The sequence below is a fragment of the Vidua chalybeata genome, chromosome 12 (assembly GCF_026979565.1).
Source record: "Vidua chalybeata isolate OUT-0048 chromosome 12, bVidCha1 merged haplotype, whole genome shotgun sequence".
Classification (NCBI taxonomy): Eukaryota; Metazoa; Chordata; class Aves; order Passeriformes; family Viduidae; genus Vidua; species Vidua chalybeata.
The window spans coordinates 14387444-14409213 of record NC_071541.1 but is presented as its reverse complement, the minus strand read 5'-3'; the positions used below and the strand labels follow the sequence as shown (position 1 = coordinate 14409213).

At 52.6% G+C, this 21770-nt stretch overlaps 1 protein-coding gene across 1 annotated transcript in view; it reads right to left on the bottom strand.

Annotated features, from left to right (window-relative positions):
- TEX264 (testis expressed 264, ER-phagy receptor) overlaps positions 1-21770 on the bottom strand; it is a 39447-nt gene that overhangs the window by 16422 nt on the left and 1255 nt on the right. Inside the window, exons 3-4 of the mRNA XM_053953561.1 lie at positions 20466-20757; positions 14940-15161 (exon numbers count right to left, since the gene is read on the bottom strand). Coding sequence (XP_053809536.1) covers positions 14940-15161; positions 20466-20723 — 480 coding nt within the window. The 5' untranslated portion in view covers positions 20724-20757. The remainder of the gene's footprint in view (positions 1-14939; positions 15162-20465; positions 20758-21770) is intronic.

Sequence of the window (21770 nt, the reverse complement as noted above, 5' to 3'; positions counted from 1 at the left end):
GCCTCTGCTTCAGAGAGCAGATCTCCAAGGACCAACACACTCCTCCCAGCCCTTACAGGATGCTTCTTTAGCATTAAACACAATGCTGAAGGGGTTGATGCAATGATCTCTGCCATCACGGATGACTGGAGCAATGCTAAATCGCTTTGCCTGCTCTGTTGCCTTGGCAAGGCTGCCAAGAGCAGCAGCTGTGGCAATTTCTCTGTCTCCTGTCAAGGCAGGGCCTTTCAGGAAAGGGATATCATCCAAGTTCATCTGTTGTTCTGTCTCAGCCAGGCACCCACTGCAGTGCAGCCTCCCACCCTGCATGGGACACCATACAGGTAAAAAGAGCCTCTTTGAAACTTGTGTCTTTGTGATGCTGCTCACAGGGAGAGTAAGTCCTAACCTAGAGTGACCTGCTCTACTGCCATGAGACTCTTGTGGTGACAGATCTTCTTCCATGGATAACTTGGAGAGCTCTTCATCCAGATGGACATTCCCAACTCACCTTGATGGCTTTCTCTCCTGGGCCACCATTCACTTGAGTACTTGCCCTTCTGCAATAAGAATGTTCAGACAAGCTGGAGGCTTGTGGTTTGCAGCCTTCTCACACACGTCCTCACCCACGAGTCCTGTCATGAAATCCGCTTGCAGTAAAGCCAAAGCAACAGCCATGGAGCAGGAGTAGCAGTGCCTGGTGTCCACAGCACATGGGGGCTCTCAGTCGCCTGAGACAAGGTCTGAGCTGCCCCTTCCAAATCTCAACCCCTTCCTCTTGCTCTTTGGATTGCAGGCATCTCTAGCTGTTCTTCCACAGCCTCAATCACCAGGACAAACTCAGGTGTCACATCAATGGCCCCAGGAGGAAAATGGAGGAGTGGAATAAATACCCTCCCTGTCCCTTCCTACCTCCTTGAACAACCTTGTCTTTCTGCAACGCCCCCAGCTCCCAGGCTTCATGGAATATATTTCACGATGAGCTAAGCTGAGCCTCACACCATCCCTTCACAGCTGAGAAAGCCAAAAAGGGAAGCTGAAGAACTTAACCTCGCTGAACTTGCACAGATAAAGTCACCCGCAGCCCAGGGCAAAGCCACGATGCAACCGCCTGATTCCCAGACAAAATAGTCCTCCCTCCCCACCCACGGGGACTTACTGTCAGGCTTACTGGCCTCATTTGGAAGTCAAGGAAGATCCAGAGGAAGAGATCAAGCAGGTTTCAGCCTGGTTTGCTGAGGAGGAATAGGCAAGCTGATCACGACATCCCTAAGCACATCTCAAGTACAACACGTTGGCAAATCTGATGTCAGAAAGCAAATTTCCAGGACAGGAGTATCTTCAAAGCTATCAGCTAAGTGCAGCCAACTGTGGAGAAAGATTGTTTGAGCTCCAGCTCAGGGAAACCCTGCACTCACAGGCTTGACTTGGGTGACAGGGATCCCAACCAGGCTCTCTGTGGGGCAGACACCCATGGGCCACTGGTTACCTTTGGTTCACTGCCCCTCCTGCTCCTCTTTCCCTTGCCCCAGGGACACATATCTCCATGTTTTAAATGCAAGCCAGGGCTCGGGACAAGTTCCTTCCTGAATGCTTATAAATGAACAAGAGGCATTTCCCCGCAGGCTTCCAGCAAAGCCACCTTCAAACCCCCACATCCAAGAGCTTGCACTTCTCTTCCCCAAAAACCTGGCAAAGGGCAAAGAGACAGTGACTCTGGCGGGCTCCTGCGTGATGACAATTCCCCCCGGTGAGCTCGGCTAATGAAGCCCCCAGAGCCTGCAGCTGCTGCAGCCGCCGGCGGTAACGACTCGCCCGAGGAAATCCCCAGCGCATCAAACAGCGCTGGCGGGCACAGAGCAAACGGCACAGCCGGGCAGGCTGCCCGCAATGCGGGAGGAGCTGGGAACACAGGCGAGGCGAGCAGGGCGTATAAGGGAGGCAAAGCAGCGGCACCAGGCAGATTCATCAGGGACAGCTCCAGGTGTCCCCGAGCCGGGACACGCCATTTCAGCGGCCACACGTGCTGGCCGCACTTCTTCACTGGCACTGCTGTGACCGGGCATGGCAAGGCGAGGGGAGGCTGCCGTTCCTCTGCAGCTTTCACCTCCTCCTCCTCCTCCTCCCCTGCCCACCAGGGACCCGGCGCAGGTCCCAGGGGGCTCATTACCTTGGTCGGGAGAGCAGAGCACCCGCTGAGCAGCGGCCGTGGTGTGCCGGGCGTGCGGGGAGCCAGTGGCTGGCGGTGCCAGCAGGGACACAATCTGAGCGCCTCCAAAGCCGGGCTCTTCTGCCGGCAACAGGGGCAGCAGGGGAGGGGAGCAGCTGCTTTCAGCGACCTTTGCAGTCTGGCAAATGCTTCTCTGCCAGCAGAGGATCGTGAGTTTGACTGTGCAGATCAATCAGGAGGAGAAATCAAAGCAGTTAAGCAAGGACAGAGCCCAGCCTGACTCTGCCCTTCCACAAGGATCCCATATGTTCCCAGATGTGTTCCACGAGCTGGTAATGCTCTGGAGATGCATCACACCACTCAGCTTTCCAGATCTTTCCCTCCTGGGGAGCCAACTCCCCATCTGTACCACTGCTCTGACCTCCCTGGTACCCCAAACCATACATAGCCCTGTGTAACACCACTGACGGCAGCACAGCAGCCAAAGCTGCAGCCACCAGAGCTGCCCCAGATCCTCATTAGTGTCCTGAGACCTGGAGGATATCCCTCCTCTTCCCAGTGCTGATGTCCCTCCTCAAACTCTGGGTACCTGGAGGATGGGGAGGACTTTGGGGCAGCATATCTATACCTCTGTCCCATTCTGCCCTTCCCCAAGCAGCTGCAGCTTGCCCTGGGCAGGAAGTGTACTCCACCTGCTGCAGCTCTGTCCCAGGAAGGCTGCTGGGTCTTGGATAGCAAGAGGGGAGGATTTGGATGTTGGTTCTGTGCCCCAGGGCACAGCAGAAAGCCAGGGCTGAGCCAATGCTATGGGTCCCAAAGCAGCTCCCACCAGGAGACACAGCTGGGAGATGAAGGCGGTGGCTTCTTGGGGTGGCAGGACCTGGGTGGGACAACTGAACTTGGCACCTAGAGACGCACGTGAGAGAGGAGGAGGAAGATGCAAGAACAGAGAGGAGTTGATGGCTGTGTTGCTCCACTGTGAGCCCACAACATCTGGCAGCTCCTGCAATCACAGCAGCCACTCTGCTTTGCTCATTCCTGTACTGCTCGTCCGAGAAATACCCAAGCAAGTCTTTCTCCACTGACCTCTTGATAAGCTTTTGCCAACTCACGGGCTGGTTACTGAAACACTGGGAGGACCTTACCCCAAGCTGTGAATCTGCACAGCGTGAAGAGCAGAGCAGCTGGCCCCAGCAGATGATAGATATCTACCTTCCTGCATGTCAAGGACCTGCCATCAGCTCCAGGCAGAAATAAACCCCTGAGTTAATGAGAGCAACCAGCAATCCAGTAGCAGGAAAAAAAATGCAGGTGTCCACAATGGGAATGAGGCCATTGTTTCCCTCCCTGCAGCCTTCCCAGGGTGTTGTTACGTTACAGCCTTACAGAGTGGGAACAGAGCCTGTCAGCAAATGCATGAAACCAACAGGCAGCTGCAGACAGGGTGACTCTGTGATCAGCCATGGCACATTCTCTTCATCCCCCAGGGCCAGGACACCCCTTCAGGTTTCATTTGAAAGGCAACAGCCCCCAGTGCCATGCTGGGACTGGGGCTCCCAGACCAGCCATTTTCCCAGCTGCCTTAGAGCTTAATCTTTGACCTTTGCTGAGTCCAAACCTGTGAAGATAAGGGAAAGAGACACAGTAGCAACTTTAAATGTACTAGGAGATTTTCTGTTTGGTGGTGTGTGGGCTGGGGGAACAGAAGCAGAAATTTCCAGGGGTTGTGTGATGCAAATGTGCCCATCCACAAGTTACCACTGTGATAAGCAGCCAGAGCCAGGGATGCAGAGCAGCTACTAACTTGCTGTCTCCACTGTACTCAGCTTTGTCACCCCTCTTCATCCCTGCAGGGTTGTTATAATTCCTCACATTAGCAGAAGATGCAGGTAAAACCATCTGTCTGTGGAGCAAGCACCCGGTGGTCATTGTACAAGCCGCCAAAAAAAAAAAATCATTCCAATTATTCCATAGAGACAGAAAGTCCCAGGCATCCTTCTGCTCTGAGCCTTTGAAATGTAAAGCCACGCAGTTTGGTGTCATTTAATTTGGAGCTCAGCCTCAGATCAGCAGAGCCTTGCTGAGCCTTAGGAGGACGCAGCCGTGCAAAACATACATGTGCAAAATTCAGATGTCAGTGGCCTGGAAGATAAGCATACTCCAAGCTTCACCGGTAACTCCATTTCATGGCCCCAGCATCTTTCTTTTGCCATCCCAGTCTTAGAGGAGGCTGATTCTGTCCCGAAAGCTGTATTGAGCCTTTGCACCAAATCAGTACTAGTTTCTCTCTGGTACTCAGGAGAAGTGACCTCCCATCATCATCTCCTCTCTTAGGAAGGTTTGCTCCTCTCCTCCATACTGGAAGTACATTCTTTTTCAGATTCCACACCCAGCCTAGCAGACCTGGCAGGGCAGAGGCATCCTACCTAAGGGAGAGCTTATCTCCAACAAACCCAGTAGAAACGCATCTGCTCAAGCCAGGCGTGAGCCTCTGCCTCCTCACACTCACCACAGCACTGAGGATCCCAAGAAAGGTGAATGTTGGGTGGGCTGGGGACAAAGAAAGGAGTTGGACTAGAGGCACCATCAGGTGCTGATCAACTCTTGAGGGTAACAGGTACCCTCCATCTCTTACCAACACCGGGCACTGCACTAGATCCTGAGAGAAATCAGCTCAGGGGTGACAGAGGACAAGCCAGTGCTTGTTGTGCTCCCCAGAGAGCCTGGCCCCTCTGCCCACTGTGGTCTGACAGCAGGGAAACAAATACCTTTCCTTGTTCCCATGCAATCAGAGAGGTGCCAGGTGACCCACCCAGCACAATGGCCACGAAGGTGAAGAGAACTGCCATGACTTGTTGCTTGCTGGGGATGGAGCAGGGGAAGCAGCTCAGGAAGCTTGGACATCCTGCCATGCTGCAGACCTCTATCAGCTGCCTCAGGGCAGTTCTGATCTGGAGTAATCCCTTCTAGCCCCAGGCATGAGTGGTGGAGTTAGAAACTGCCAACATTTCTATTACAGGCTCTGATTTTCCCTGCAATGAAGCACAGGCTGGTGTGGCTGAAGCACAGGCTGGAATAAGCTGCCACATGCTGGAAAAGAAAAGACACAAAAGGAGTCCTAGAGCTGAGGGTTCACAAGCACTCTCCAAAAGCCTGCAAGCCAATGATTAAGCATAGCTCAACCTTCCTCTTTCAAGGAGCTCACAGACCCATCTGCAAGCTGCTCTGGAGCCCTGCAACAGCTGAGGCAGCTGGATACCATGAAGATGAACCCAGTCCTGGCAAAACCAGAAGAGTACAGAGGGCCAGGATTTGGCAGCCTATTGGGACATTCCAAGTTGTCCTGACAATAAACAGGCAGTAGGTGTTTGCTCCTCAAAGCAGGGTGGGATATACTGGCTGTGTGTAGGTCTGCACTGAACCATTGCATCTCTCCATACCCTCCATCCACTCCCAAAGGCTGTGAGTCCCTGTGGGTCTGGGCAGAGTGACAGCCACCAGGCAACAGCACAGAGAGAGGAAAAGCACATCCTGAGCCCATGAAGGCCTCCCCAAGACATGAGCAGCTCCACAGATCTCCACACCTGTCACAGTCATGAGGAGTAGCCTCTGAACACCTCCAGCCTGCTGCCTCTGCCCAGGGCTACCAGCACACAACAGCATCAATTCAAACAGCATCCCCAGGGCAGCAGCTGCTGCAGGCAGGCAGAGCTGACAGCGTTGTGTGTGTGTATTTCTCTTCCTGTCAAACAAAGAGACCCCGAGGGACTTCCAGTGTGACCCTTTGCTTGAGAGCAAACAGCTGGGCTCAGTGACCTCACTGGTGCCCCCAGCCACTGGTGCAGCCCCAAAGCTGTGCCTTGCCTATGGCACACACGCTCTAGGCAGGAGGAGGAGGAAGAACTGATTTTGTTCTTTCATCCCTGTGATCCGATCACCACCCAACCTCGCGACTCATCCATCCATATTTTGACTCACTGCAGAAGAGAAATGTTTTCACTCTTCTGCCCTCCCCAAAGCGGGGCCTTTCCTACCGTTTTATACCTAACTAGAATTGAAAAAGTGCAAGTTAGTCATAGCAAAATGGTCCCTTTTCTGGAAGTAAAAATGCCACTGCTTTCAAGTGTATTATCTGCCTGCTCCACAGGTTTCAAAGTGGGAGCTTCACAGCCAGGGAAACTGGGCCAACAGCATTTGTTGGAAAAGAGAAATATTTCTATGAAGCTGTTTCGCATTTGATTGGGTTCATTTTGCTATTTCTTAAGCCTGGCACAGCTGGCAAGGTCTCGCTCAGAGGGCTATGGGGAAGAACCTGTCCAGACAAAACTCATTAGTACTCAGCTAAAATAATTGCAGAGAGGCAGATCAATCTCATCCTTGAATTAATTGACTAGCTGTCAAGAAGGGAAGACCCCAAGGTTCAGGACACTGTCGCTGCTGGAAAGAGCTGGACACGTCTCCAGTGCCTGACAAAGAAAACCTTTTGAACTGATTGCATCCTCTGGGATTCTCTATAAATACATCTGGGGAGAGCATATGTACAGATCAAGTCGATAAAGAGATCTGACAGAAAAGCACTGTAGTATTTTACTCTCCCTCCTTGCCCAAGGCAAACCATTTCAGTTCTTTCTCTTCCTTGGACAGCCGTATGAAATATCCCCGGCTTCCCTGTGATCATTAATCCTCACTGCAAAGAGGAGGAGGAAGCAGATCTTTAGTCTGAGAAGATTCATCTCTGTGAGAATTTTGCAAGGTTGAGCAAGTCATTACAAAGCTGCTCTCCCAACTTTCCAAAGCAGCAGCTCAGGAAGGTGAGGTGGCTTCCTACTCCCTCCTAGGACCAAAATGCCTCCAAACAGGACCACTGACTGACAGCCAGCACTGGTGCAGGCTTTTGGCTGTCAGGCCATCAGGGGTGCCCACACGGTTTGGCATACACGGGAGGGCAGGCACTTGAAGTTCACTCTTCTTCCAGGAGCTGCCTTTGGAAATGTTCCTGAAAAAGGAGCTGGGATAGCAATAGGGTCAAAATGCTGGATGTCACAGGAAAGCACCCATTGTGGCAGAGACCTGGGGCTGATCTGCCAGCTTGAACAGCCTCCTATAGCCAGAGGCTTTCAAGATGCAATTGTGTGCTAGATAACCACACTCCCTTTGCCATCAAAGGTTGTACCAGACTCTCTTTGCATGCACCTTCCAACCTGTTCCCATTTTGTGATCAATTAGAACTGGGAGGTCACAGTGGCAGGAGCCTGCATCCCACACCAGCTGCTTTCCTAGAATCAAGACTCCCCTGCCTGCTGCTAGGACAGACTCTTGCACAGAATCAACAAAAAGTTGAGGAAAACCTGGGTGATTTCACACATGCCACAAGCTGCAGAGGCAGGGAAGGGTCTTTGTAACTACCAAAACTCAAAGCTGGTCAGCAAATCTTTCCTGCTCAAAGCAGCAATGCTATCAGAGCTGCAGTTTCCCACCTGCTCCCGTGCGAGAGCCAAACAGCAGAGTCAAAACAGAAGCTGCACAGTTTGCTTGCAAGAGGAAAGGTGTGTGCAGGTACAGGCAGCAGAGCAGCAGGAATGGTACGAGCACAGGCTGGGAAACCAGCACACGCTGACTGGTGCACACTGACGTGCCTGGCACAGGCAGCACTGAACATGAAGCATGGTCAGTGTTAATTTGCAGCCTGCCCTCAAGGACCATGGAGAAGGTGACAGCAGATGAGTAGTGGCCTGGGGCTGCCACATTCCTCTGTGGAAAGGGAAAGTGGGGCTGCCTGCTGCGGGTGGCAGGAGAGGTGACGCGGAGCCCCGGATCCCCATATGTTCCGTTAGCCGCGCAGGAGGAGCGCACTCCCTGCAGACACAGGTTGGACAGACCCGTTCCGCTGCACAACCCACCCCGCTCCAAAGGCCCCCACGGCGCTACACGGCACTGCCCACCAAACCCCCTTCCACCTGGCTCAGCCCTCAGCCTGACCTCGTGGGCATCCTGCCCTCCCCTGCCCGCTCCACGCTGAAGGCGAGGTCACTCAGCTCGCAGGACTGAAACATCTTTGGATGGTTTTGTCGCTAAAAATATTTAATAGCTAAAAGTCGCTGCGAACGCACGAACTGATGTGATGTGACATCCCAGCTGGGGGGTGCCAACCAGCAGTGAGCAGGCGGCCTCGCTGCAGAGAGCCCACTGAAACCAGCTGTCAGTGCAGGTCAGAGAGAGATGAATGTGCCCGCAAAGGCACAGACACCCACCCCGGGGTCCCTCTCCGCTCCCTGCTGTTGCATATCACCTTTTGGACAGGCTCGAGCTGGAGCATCACAGAGCCTACCCCTCGCCTGCTCCTCCTGCCCAGCCTGAGATCCAGAGCTTCACTGGCTCCTGGCAGAGAGCACACACCAGCCAAAGGTGTTCTCCAGCACTGCCGACCAAGCCACTCCAGTCATTGTCCTCAACATCAACCAGGTTGGTGGACAACCAAGAATGGTCCGTGAATAGTGCACAAGCCACATGTGACATGACCTACAGCCCAGCTTGGGAACATGCAAGGGCTCCCAAAACACTTTCCCTGGAGCCTGTATCCTTGCTCCAAACATCTGACAGCCCACAGGCAAACAGCCTGTCACACTGTCAGCTCTGGTCTCGTCCTTGACATCAATAGAAGATGGACACATCAAATCCTCTAAGACTCTCTAGGATTTTTCCCCCTGTTGTTACTGGATGTGTGAGGATCACTTCTCAGCAGTGTCAGGTAACCTCCTGTCTTCCTGGGAACCCTGCAGACCTACACCCAAGAGCACATGGGCTTAAACTGAAGGTCATCCCACCCAGCCAGGCAGCTGAGCTACCACCCCTAACCCCAGCACCCTCTTTAAGCAAATTGATTCCCAGTCACACTAGGGCATGGGAAAAAGGCAGGAGAAGGATCGAGGGCTCCATTTCCCAGAAAGCCACTGGCATATTCTGCAGGGTAACCCATTGATGAGGAAGAACGTCAACTGGTTAAGTCTTGCCAGACCCACGTGATGAGACACTGAGGGCAGCAAAGACCCAGGTTAGTGGTGATAAGTTCTGGATAAAGGTATCCTGCTCCTCCTTCTCTCTAGAGAGAGGGATATATGGCTTTCAGTGGCCCTGGCTCAGCAAGGGCTCCCCCTTGGGCAGTAGTCTTCAGCTTCAGGTCCCCAGGGCTTGCAGGAGAGCCAAGGAGTTCATGAGGACAAATGAAGCTGTGGCCGAGGAATACAGGACTGAGCATCTGTTAATAATTCCTAGACCTCTGGAGGAAAATTCAGGCAGCAGTTGATTGGCTGAAGCTGCCACTGTGATCAGCTCTCACGCACGTGCAGACTGAAGCCAGAGCTGCTCACACACGACAAGCTGGCATTTAAAAATGCTTCATGCACAGAGACTGAAATAAATAAACTAAATCATCCAGGAGAAAGAATTTAAGTGGAAAAACATCCCAATAATTGAGCCATTTTTGCAAATGTTTTATCAGCTCCCAACCCCCAACCTCAGCCTCCCAACACAGCCAAGCAAAAGAATGGCCTTTAAAGCACAAACCACCTGGGATGGGAACACAACTCCACAGACCTTCATTTAAAACAGCTGGGAGAAAAGGATTTTGAACAGATCTGAGCAAAGGCAGCAGGCTCAGCAGCATGGTCAGGTGAGCCAGAGGGGAAAGATGAGGTGCAGCCTCACAAGGGTGCTGAGGCTCAGCTGCCATAAAGGACCACTTAGGCCCCCAGCTCCCCCCAGACAGAAGCATCCGTGTTATTGAGCTCTTTGGGGCACTAAGTAGGGGAGAAGTGTCTGAAGGATGGCACAGATCCTGGATAGGTCAGCCAGGGGAAACCTCAGCAGCACCAGTAGAAGGGAGGAGTGTTCCCTGAGTATTTCTGCACTGAAATTAGGACAAAGTCAGCCGACACCGGTAGAGGATGCAGGTGAAATGTTTGTTCTTCCATAACAAAAAAAACCCACATGGCTTGCAGGCCCAGATAACACACATTTTAACATGCTGAAGTCCCTACTGACAAGCTGTCCACATGTCAAAGGGTGATTTCTGGCCAGCTGGAGATGCTAAAAAGTCCCAGGAGAGACAGCAGCCTATACCTGCCAACATTCAATGGGTAAATAACTGACTTGAACAAGCACAGACTGCCCAGGCAAAGACAGCCAAGACAAAATACATGGATGGCTGCAACTGGGCCAGATCACCAGGAAGCGAAGGAGATCAGCATAATTAATGCCAACCAACACTCGTTTACAGCTGTCAGATCCTGTTGGCAAACAGGATTTGTTTTAGTGGGGAGGGCAGGCTTGACTGATAAACAAACCAGCCCTCGTGCCATTCAATCAAGCTCAGAGAAGATGTAGGACTTGGCATAATTTCCTGTTTTTGACTGAGGAACTACAACTCCATCAAAGGGCACAGGCACGTGTTTGAAGTTGCTATTAGCTGGCTCAGACCAAACCCATGACTGGGGGGTCTGTGGCAGGGGATAAGATCTCCACCAGAGATTCATGTGCAACAGCAATACAACCGTTGCTGAAATAAAGCATGTGTTTGAGCTACTGACAAATCACAGAACTTTCTAAGCTGAAAATAGGTCCAAAAAAGAAACTGGAAATCAAGGTCAGAAAATATGGAAAACATTGGAAAATTTGGGAACTTTAAAAGCTTTTTGTATTTAGCTTAGCAAAGAGAGAGGCAAGAGGTGACTGCATCATAAACTGCCAAAGCTGACAAGGGGAGCAAAGCTTGCTCCAAGCTAATGGTCCAAGGAATAACACATTTCCCTGGCTGTAAACAGGAACAAGCCACATCTTTCTAGCACCTTGTGGAGCTCCTTTTTTGGGGAGCTGAGGTGTGGAGGAACATGACAGCCTCTGTCAGGCAGGAGCCAACCTGATAGTTCCCAAATATTTCCTGACATCACAGAGTCCATGCCAGCCATTCTTGCCTGAGATCTGCATTGTAAAGGAGTGATTCACAAGCCCATGGAAGTGGGAAACTTGTGATTACAGAGTCCAGGGGAAGCAAAAAAGCTGGGAGTTTAGCTGAACTTGGAGGATACCTTTACAAGACCATCTAAAGACATAAAACCCCAGTTTTCCAAGTTAGGCAGAGTCAGAATTTGAGGTCAGTCAGCTGGTGCTCTGGAGAGTACAAGGCAGTCAGGATGATACTGACATCCACTTCCACATCTACCTTGGCTGAAGATCACAAAACTGACCCCAAAAAAAAAAAAAAAACCCACAAAAAGAGGCCATGTTGAAGCAGGCACTTCTAGGGTTGTAGCAGGAAACACCTGCCAGCTCTGCCTTGGATGCAATTAGCCACCTCTCCAGCTGCCAGAGGAGACCAACAGCCAGGAGATCCAAGCCCACCCACCTGGCAGTGCCCACTGGATGCTGCTAGAATGGATGCAGAGAGATGCAGGGACACACAGCCCACCACAGAGAGCTCATTATACCTAAAGCAGAAGAAACACTCCTTGAAATGGCAGGAGGTTACAGGGGAATAACCTGCTCCCAGACCTGTCAGAAAGGGTTCCCACCAGAGAAGAGCTTTCTCCTTTGCTCCCAGGAGTTGGGAGTGCCTGGTCTGACAGGCAGCTGTGTTGTGGGCTAGGAGTACACATCCCAGGAAAGCAGGGCATACCTGCCTGGAGGCAGAGAGAAGCAACATCAGAGGTTATTAGGGAGGAAATGCTTTTAAGGGACACTAAATAACCCCAGCCTATGCCTTAAATAACCCATGTTCAGAGTAATGAGCCAGCAGCCCCTCCTGGGCTCCTCAGAAGGCGATTCTAGCCAGTAAGTCACTGCCAGCCTGCTATCCCAGGGGAAAGATGTCCTCTTACCTGCCAAGGATGGCTGCAGCCATTTCCCTACAGCTCCCAAAAGCCAGGCCTGCAGCAGAAGTCTCACACAAATGCCAGCTCCTGTGTTCACAAGAGCCAGGGGGGCAAAGATGCATGCTGCAAGGATAGCCTGGACATGAGACCTCCTGCTCCATGCCAGCTCATCTCCCTTCCACCCTTAATGAAAGGAGACTGTCACCCTACTGCTCTTTTTAAATTCTTGTTATAAATTTATTTTTAACTTTTCCTGTCCCTCCAAAGTCATGGCAGACTGGGAAACACGAAGTCCAGACTGCTAAAAGCCAGTACCACTGCACCCCCACTGCTTGGGAAACATGAGCCACGTGCATTCCTGGTAACTTCTGCACAGCACCAGCAAGCCCAGAGGGAGCCACAGATCTCATCCACATCCACCAGTCTTTGGGACTAGATGTCCCTAAGTTAACCTCAGGGGATGCCATGGGAAGGCTGCTGGAGTGCCATCTGTGGTAAGGCTTCTTTCAACTCTGGCCCAGACTTCCCCCCCACCTCTTACTGCCCTGTTCCCTCAGCTGGACCCCAAACCCTCAGCTCCTCTGCCCTACATGCCCCCCTCCAGTCCCCTTCTCCTCCAATTCCTCTTCTCTGTTTATCAGCATCTCCAAAACTTTCCCCACGTTGCAACTTTATTCCTGCCTCCTTCAGCTCCCTTTCCATCTCCAGCTCTCCCACACCTTCTTTCTAGGACTAGGCAGCCATGTCATCCTCCCTCCACTTCAGCTAATTCCCTTTCTCCATGGGAGCCAGCTTTTCATCCCTGCCACTGAGTCCCCTTTCATGCCTCATGGCTTTTACCTTCTGACCTCCTAAGATGGGAGACCTGCTCTTGGCAGGCCTGACACCCAGCTCTCATTAAGAGCACCTTTACCAAAGCAGGCACACAGGAAATAAATAAATAAAGTAAATCTGTCTCGCTGCTCTCTCGGGTTGCTTAAGGGAGTTGGGCTCCGGGGGTGGGATGAAGGATGCTATTTGGAGAAGCTGTCTCCATGGCAACCCCCATTCCCACCACCGAGCGGGCACAGGTCACCTGTTTCCATGAAAGTTTCCCCCTTCCCTCCCCATCCCTCCATCCCAGGAAGTGCCAGCACAGCCCCAGGGGTGCAGACAGTCCAGGCTGACAATTAATTAAGTGAATGACACTGGAGTGGCAGGGATGCTGCTGGCACAGCTGCAAACGGCCTCCTGAGTCCCCTGTGCCACACTGGAGAAAGGCAGGGCATCCCCACGGTGCAGTGTGCTGGGAGCAGCAGCACTGACTCCCCTCTGCCCCTCCTGGCAAGGCAAATCCACTCTCTTCCTGCCTGTGTCCCCATGGTCAGTGCCAGATGGGCAGGGGGTCCTGCTCTGCAGCAGGACATTAGGACAGGCACAGGCACCCTGACCCACGTGCTGCTGGGACTGGGGCAGAAACCAAAATGTGTCCCCTCCCTCTGCAAGTGCCTGTGGGTGCTCTGTTTCTATATGATTTCAGTTATTGTATATCGAAACCGACTGCTCCCATTAAACACTACCAGGTGCTCCCAGAAGAACCCGTGGTTCCCTTTTTAGCACTAACAGCTCCATCTCTCATGCGGCAGATGCGCTGCCGGGACCTTTCCCCGGCTCAGGCAGCGTCAGCCCGGTGTCTCCGAGCACTCCCGCGGCCAACCTGACGCTCCCGCCCGCGCCAGCCCCCTCCGTGCACGCCCGCGCATCCGCCACAGGGCTGGCAGCACTGCCTGATGCCCCCACAACGGAACGGGCACAGCTCCAGGAGGAGACACAGAGGATGGAGCGAGAGGATGAGAACAGGGGACTGGTTCTGCTTTCCAGAACGGGGCTAAGGAGCACTGGTGGTGTCACTTACTGCTGGCACTAATGCATGTTCCGCCAGTAGCAGTGGGCAGCTCCTTGCTGCCAGAGTGGACAAGAGGGTCGGCAAAGACCAGCTGAAGTTCCAGGATTGGCACCCAGGCAGCCATCCTGCAGCACAGCGCAGGCTGGAGGGATTCACACGGTTCCCCCACAAGGCTGGGAGTTTCGCCAGGAAAAGCAAGTTTATAAATAGTGTGTTTCAACATGAACAAACGAAAGCGTCAGAACTCCACAGTCAGATAAGCCAAGGGCTGAGCACCGGCCCCTCCACAGCATCCTCCCCCACTGGGAAGGACAGTCCCTTCCCTCCATCACCCAGCTAGCCAGGACCTTCCTTGCTCTCTGGAAAGCCTGCATCTGGAGGTGTCTGTGTCAGATGTGCTGCTTGGGAACACCCTTGCCACAGCTGCCCTGGCAGCCAGAGCAAGGCAGCAGAGCTGACTTCAAAAAGACCACAAGCAGCAGGGATAGCCACTTGGGGCAAGGGCAAACACAGCCCACAGCAGCCAGCTACCCAGCCAGGGCCAAGACCCACAAATTTCAATGTGTTGCTTGAAAGAAAGTTTTCATAAGCTCACAGGCCAGAAAGTTTCTAACTTCTCCTCGTGTTACTAAAGAAGACAGCTGCCCCATCGGCGAGGCTGGCACTCAGAAGCTCCATAGCATGAAGCATTACACCGAAAGGCACATACCTGCCAGATCCTAACAACAAGAAAGAGACTCAAGGGGAAAATCAACTTTTATCTCTGTGTTAAGGAGAAAAACAGCAAGTTATTAGATGGGAACTTGTTTCTCATAAACACAAAACAGCAGAAAAGACACCTTTGTGCCTATTGAGCGAATGGAAGGACATCCCTGCTGGGGACCTACCTGCCAGATTGCAAAAGCAGGAGATCTTGATGGTAGTGCCCAAGGGAAAACATCAAGACATGACACATCAGAGCAGCCCTCAGCTGTCAGGAAGAGAAGCCTCTGACAGCCCACTGAACACATGCAATGCTCCTCACGCCATGCTCGCTTACCTTGATGTAAGCGTCAAGGGCTGGGTGGACACGGTTGACTGCCAGATGGATGGACAACGGTGTTGTGAATGGGAAGGTCGCCATGACCACGTGGCTGGGAGCAGGGAAGCTGAAGATCTTAAAGCCATACTTCTGGAACCGTTTGATCTGCTCTTCCGACGGCTTCGCGTCTCCCTCGCTCAGGATGCGGCCTATGGCGAAGCGGCACTTCTCTGGAGACACCTGATTCAAGGGGACAGACAGACGGTGTCAGAAGAAGAGAGAGGCTTGAAACTGGCTAAAACCTCAACTTGCTGGAGGCTGGAGGCAGGAGATGACCATAAACCAGTAAAGGCAATGGCCCAGCACGATCGGGCACACCAAAGCAGGTGCCCAGTCCTAACCCAGGCTGATCCAGGCCAAATCATCTACACTCCTCCCAGCCTAAAAGCACAGCCCAGTGCGGAAGGTGCTGCTCCACTCCTTGGAGGGTAGAAGGACTTGCAGCAGACAAGAGCTAAACCCACCAAGCTGCTCACTCAAACCTGTCCCAGGTGACAGTCACTGCAGGAAGTGTCTCTCCTGATCCTGCATCAGACACCTTCCTGTCAACAACTGGTCACAGCCATCCCCTTCTGCAGGACACCCCTGCAGCTTAGGGAGAGGGCTTAGAGATGTGATCACAGCTTACCCAGTTTGCCTCCACCCCACCCCTGAGGAAGTCCCCTGGCAGCCGTGTGCACATGCCACCAACCACCATGGGCCACCGGCGCTAAGCTGGAGAGAAATCCCGAGGCTCCCAGGTCCTTCCAAAGCAGGCACACTCAGTATGGCAGTTTTGGGGTGGGGAAACTGAGGCAGGTAAGACCTGCATGCAGACACCCAGCTGTTTGTAGTAACATGAAGAGAAACATATTCACTCCTATCCTGAACTGCAACAACATACAAAACCTAAAGCATGCTCTCTTTACAGATTTGTCATTAAGACAGGGGGTACAGGGCTCTCAGTCCAGCAAGGGGGATACTCAAAGCCCTGCCACCACCACAGTGATGGCCCATGGGACTCCAGCCATCTCCACAATTAATTAATTGTTTAAAGCTGACCCAGGCCACAACTTTTATTTCTAGTTTTCAACAGAATCTCACCACTTGACTTCAAGCTTATCCACAGCCCTGGGCAGGAACGTGAGAGAGGGCTGGACAACCTAGCCACTTCCCCTGACATAACCTAAGGGCACAAAGGTGTCACAAAACTCTCACAGGGACAATGTGAAGCTGAGAGAGGATGCACCAAGGCCAGCGTTTTACCCATTCCCATCCCCATGCAACACCACAAGGGGATCTGTGCTCCCTGATCTCATCTTTGCTGTACTAAAGCTCACCAAAGCTTCCTCCTGCAGTGTAACCACTCTGCACTCCCTGCCCTTGCCTTTCCCTTAAACACCTTCTGATGTGGCAGAGCAGGACCGTTCCGGAGGGGGAACACAAACAGATGTAAATGGAAGGAAGAAAGCAGCCTGTGGAGCAGCATCCATCAGGCTGGGGACACGTCTCATGGCTCGCTCTTGCCCTCCTGTGCTGCAAGAGGGAGCTGCAGACAGGGCTGTGCCCAGCATCCATCACCGCTCCGGGCAGGAAAGGAGAAGCAGATCCACCCCAAAGACAGCAAGAGGCAGCCATAAATGGCATCGCTGGGAAATGAGCCAGATGAAACAAGGAGATATGGGAAACTAGATTAAATTCCTTTAAACATTCAATCTCCATTTATGTCCTGAGCAAAGACAGCTCAATCCCAGCCCCAGAGCGACTGTTGGAAGGACGGGAGCTGCTGGAGTGGGCAGCAATGCATGGCCAGGCATGTTTGCTTCCTCCCTCCTCCTTTACCTTTCCTTTTCACAGCATGTAGCCCTACAGACGTCTTTCCAAGGGTAGCAACAAGGCAGATTTGCCTCAGAAAAGGAAAAGGAAAAGGCTCCACTTAAACCCAGCCTTTCCCTAACAGATTTGTCTACTCCAATAGGCAGGTGCTGATCAAAGCCTCTGGTCCCTCAAGCATCCTGACACAGAAGTTCTGGAAATTATTGTTTAACCTATCCATCAGCTTTGCCAATTGGAACAAAACCCATTTCTGCATTCACAGAGCATTTTGGTCTTATCCATCCAACACTTGAGCACAGGCTTGTGGCTGAGCACATGGACTGCAGGCAAAAGTCCCTGGCATGTGCCCATAGCTATATGTGAGCAGGAGCTTGGCTGGAGCTGAGCACAAACCCACCCGCCACATCCAGTCCTTGCTGAGGAGTTATATTTGTTCCTGCCAGAGGTGGGAAAAGGAGGGAGAAGTCCTCTGGGCTGCTAAATATTAAATAAAAAGGAGAGAAAAAAAAAGAAGCTGAAATTAATATTAATCTCATCCATTAAAACACATAAAACATTGCTGGCAGGGTTTTGGCAGCACTCGGGGAGCATCCTTGTGTGAATGTTGGGAGAGCCAGGAGTCAGCAGGGAGCCCCAGGGATGCTGATGGCAGTGGCTGCCCTGAGGACTGGCATGACTCTGAGGCAGACCACATGCTCCAGGCCATGGGGCTCCCCCCAACCCCACTCCCAGCCAAAAGCAGCATACGGCTGCTGCTCTCCAGCTCAGCATTCCCATCCTTTCTCTTAGCCAGAGCTTCCTTTGACCATGAGTCCACCAGCACAGTAAATGTCACATGGCACTTGCCGGCCACCAGCCCCTTCCTGTCCCAGTGCTGGGGGCACCAAACCCCCCAGGAGCCATGGCTGGGGGTGGCTGTCCAGCCAGAGCCCTCCAGTGCTCCACCCCCGACACCACAGGACGCAGCCAGCACGTTCAGCTGCCTGATGACAAAGGTCTATTTTTAGAGACAAGTCAACATCCGTGGCAAGTGGCCAGCTCTGGGCGGGCCGGCTCTGCCAGAGGGTGCTTCACCTAGGTCAGGAGAGCACTGAGAATGAGGAGGAAGAGGAGGAAATCATCTCTTCCTCCCAGGGGAAAGGCAGCCTGGGTGACCAATCCCCTGTGGAACCTCCAGGAATGAGGAGCCAGCAGTGCACACCATCTCCCAAGCCATCATGGCTCAGTGGACACGAGCACACAGGGAGCCCCATGGGACACTGGGGTGCTCTGCACCTGAGCCAGCACATCAGGTACAAGCACTGCAGTCTCAGCCAAGAGACAAAGCCACAGCTGGCCCTTTCTTCACCTGCCCACAGGCAAGAGAACCATCTGCCCAAACACATTCTCACTCCCAGCACCCTGCCTGGCCTGACCTGCCTGTTGGTGATATGCAGATCTCTGTGGGGACCGTTTCAGGAGCCAAAGATCAGCACATGGAAGGTCCCACCAGCACCCCAGCTGCTCCAGCAGACCAGGTCTGACACTGTGCTTGTGGATGGCAGGCAAGGGGAGGCTCCTGCTACTATGCAGAGCTGCAGGCACTGCAGCTGTATCCTGCACAGCCCTCCTGTGCCCCAGCCACCACAGTGGCTAGAGAGACAGGAGGCTCAGGCCAGTGTCACCTGCTCAGTGTCATGAGCAAAGGCAGCCAGAGAAGGGCAAGGTCCGTGGGGCTGCCTGCCAAGCCTTGGAGGGCAGGTTAGACTCTTGCACAAGGAGGAACAGTTGGCTTCCAAAACCCTGGATGGCCACCAGAGACAAGGCCTGCAGCCCCACTGCCTTCTCCAGCCACAGGGTGAAGGCAGAGATGCAGCAGATGCAGCAAGAGGAGGAAAAAAAAAAAAAGACCTGGAAGGGGAGGCAGCTTCACCCTGCACTGACAGCCCAAATTTTCAGGGTCAGGTCAGAGTTACTCCTTCCTAGTTTCACCCGGTGCTACCAGGGAAAGTATTCCCTGTGCCAGCCAGGGCAGGAGTTACCATAAATATCCTTATCAGAATCTGTGAGCCCCAGCAGTACAGGCTTTTACTAGCCCAGGCCTTAGCAAACAAAGAGCCAAGGCACAACACCCTTGCTACAATGTCAGCTGAAAGACTGCAGGGCAACCGCAGGCATGTACAAATCACATCCCTGGAGCAGGACAGCTCTGGGAATGGACACTGAGCCCTTCCCACAGCACTGACTGCCTGCTCTGTGTCTGGAGACCACGGCAGCAGCATCAGGATTCTCAGCTCCATCAACACAAGGATACAAATTAGTGGCAATGAAATGGACACTCTGAACACATGGGCACCATGGCTCCAGCTCCAAACATGACACTTCCTCCAGACAAAAGTGTCCAAGTATGCCTAGTCTAAACCTGCCTCTGCCCAGCTCATCCTAAGGGGAGAAGTCATCCTTGCTATCATCCTTCCCAGGCCAGGAAGAGGCACCACAATAGTGCCTCCCGTGATCCAGGTAGGTAGAGACAAGTCAGGGCATCACAGGATACAAGGACACAAAGTGGCTGAACACACCAGGCTTTTCTGTGCACAGCCAAGCTCAGTGCTTTTTCACCTCCAGTATCTTCCTGTCACAGCTCACTCAGCACTATGTTTTCATGGACAAGTTCTTCCCTCAAAGCAGGTCCAATCCTTGGGAGAACCATCTTGCAAGCAACAAAACAAGGTTTCTAAATCAGGACCAGACACCCCTAGAGCAGAAGCACTGGGTGAGAGCTATCAGCCCAAGCACTGTGCCCTGCACCAGCCCCCAACACACGAGCCCAAGCACACATGCACAGCTGCTGGCCACTCTTTTGTTCCTCCTCCCCACAGATTCCTCCACGGTCACACTAGCTACTGCAGAATTACCAGGGAGCCAGGCTGTCTGCCCCAGACAAATGCCCACATGCCATTATTTGGAAACCCCAGAGTCATTCAGTATCAGCAGCCAGGTTCCACCCCCCCAGCAAGTCCTGATGTACTTTTGTTTGTTCCTTGTCTTTAACTGTTCCCATGGAGTACTGGGCTCTGGCTGGCAGCCATCAGGCAGCGTGCTTTCTGCTCACTTCTCGGTCCTAGGAGCATCATGGAGCAACTGTTTCATCAGATAGGAGCCCTCAGCATGCAGCACCTGAGATTTCAGTAAGAACTCTCAGGGGATGGAACAACTACAGGCAAGCTCAGAAACACATGAGAACACTAGAAACAAGAGAAGGAGTATGGATGAGAACAGACCGAGCTTTTGAGAAGCGACCATCTGCTTTCAACCACAGAGCTGCAAGTCCAGAAGGAGCCTTGGCTGTACTTCCAAGGAACATGCCAAGGAATGCCTCACCTTGGGGTCATGAACACTGACTGGCTTCTGTTCCATAACCAGCTCTGTTATCCTGCTGATACCCTTTTCAGCAGAGACTATCAGAAGATACCAAGCTTTGCTCGCCAAATGCCTTTCAGTCAGGATTACGCAAAACCCCATCTGATTTCAGGTGCTTTTCCCCACACAGTGTCCTCTGTAGATCTGGAAGACCTTGTGAGCCCCAGTGCTCACCTACAGAGGATGAGCTGCACGTGCCTGAAACACAATTAGGGAGCACCCCGAGCTGGGAACCACGAGAGCGTGCTGGCCTCGCCAGGCACACCTTACCGTGTGAGGGTTGTCATAGTAGACGCCGATGGAGCAGAGCTTGGAGGAGATGCTGCAGCCATCCGTGAAGAGCTGCCCAGATTCTCCATACGGGCCCACCCTGAACTTGTAGGCCAGAGTCATGTTGCCGACAGGGGGGGAGCCAGCACTCACAACCACCTCGGTGAAGAGCCCCGAGTAGACGACGAAACCGAAGACGGTGAGCAGCAGCAGCACGACCAGCGCCGCGATCAGCCCCAGCAGCACCCAGTCGGTCATGATGGACACCTGGTGCGCCACGGCTCCTGAGGCACTGGCAGCAAGAGCACAGAAGAAAAGGAAGGGCAGTCAAGCTACCACTTGAGCAAAGAACTGCTTTCTAAAATGATTGATTTGCAGCAAAATGCACTCTCTTGCAATTCTTCTTATCTGTGAAGCTTAACAGAGCGGAACCCCTCCAGAAGCCTCCTGTATATTAGTGCCACATTGCATCAGCCTGTTCCAATTGGTCACCAGGTACAAATTATATTGCTTCAGTGCCACTTGGGAATGAGGTGGTTTTGAAGGGAGGACAGAGAGGCATCATCTCCATCTCCTCAAAACTGTCCAAATCCAGTTTTGCATCCAGGAGAGACCAAAAAACCACCATGGGAGCCTACATCATGCAACAGATAACAAATACACAACACTGGGCTAAGGATCAGGGAACCGTAATGAAGTCATTTATGGGTATCAGGCCCACTCTAAGCAGGGCAGCCCCTTTGTCAATATATCCAGAAGCCCAGACCTTCCCGTCATGACCCAAATGAGGACCACACCAGTTCAGATCCAGATTCAAGCACCCAGAGAGGCTCAGAGGAAGCTGAAAACCCAGCTAGAAAAAGCATTTCCAACACACTCAGGTACAATGAATTACTGGTATTCCTTTTAGATGGCTTTATTTTAAACTAAAAGAGTTTTTACCATTTCAACAAAGGCTTCCTGTTTTGTTTGGCATCTTTTCTCTTGTGCTGACTGTGGGACACAGCAGCCTGGTGAATGCCTCCTGCTTGTTTTCACCTATCAAGTGCAAACCCTCTGGGGAGTTGCAATCCAAACCATTCCAGAAGAACTGTTTGTGTTTTATGCTCCCTTGAGACACAGCTCTGGTCACACAGGGAATGGTTGCGATGCTCCCCTGGGACTTTCACAGACGGTTTGGAAGTGAGCGCTGAAGTAAACAATCCACCTTTACCTCTGTGTGTTATAAACACACTTTGTCCACAAAGTGTCGTTCACCGAGGCTGCTGCTTGTTCACTCAGCTTTACAGGAGAAAAGCCACATCC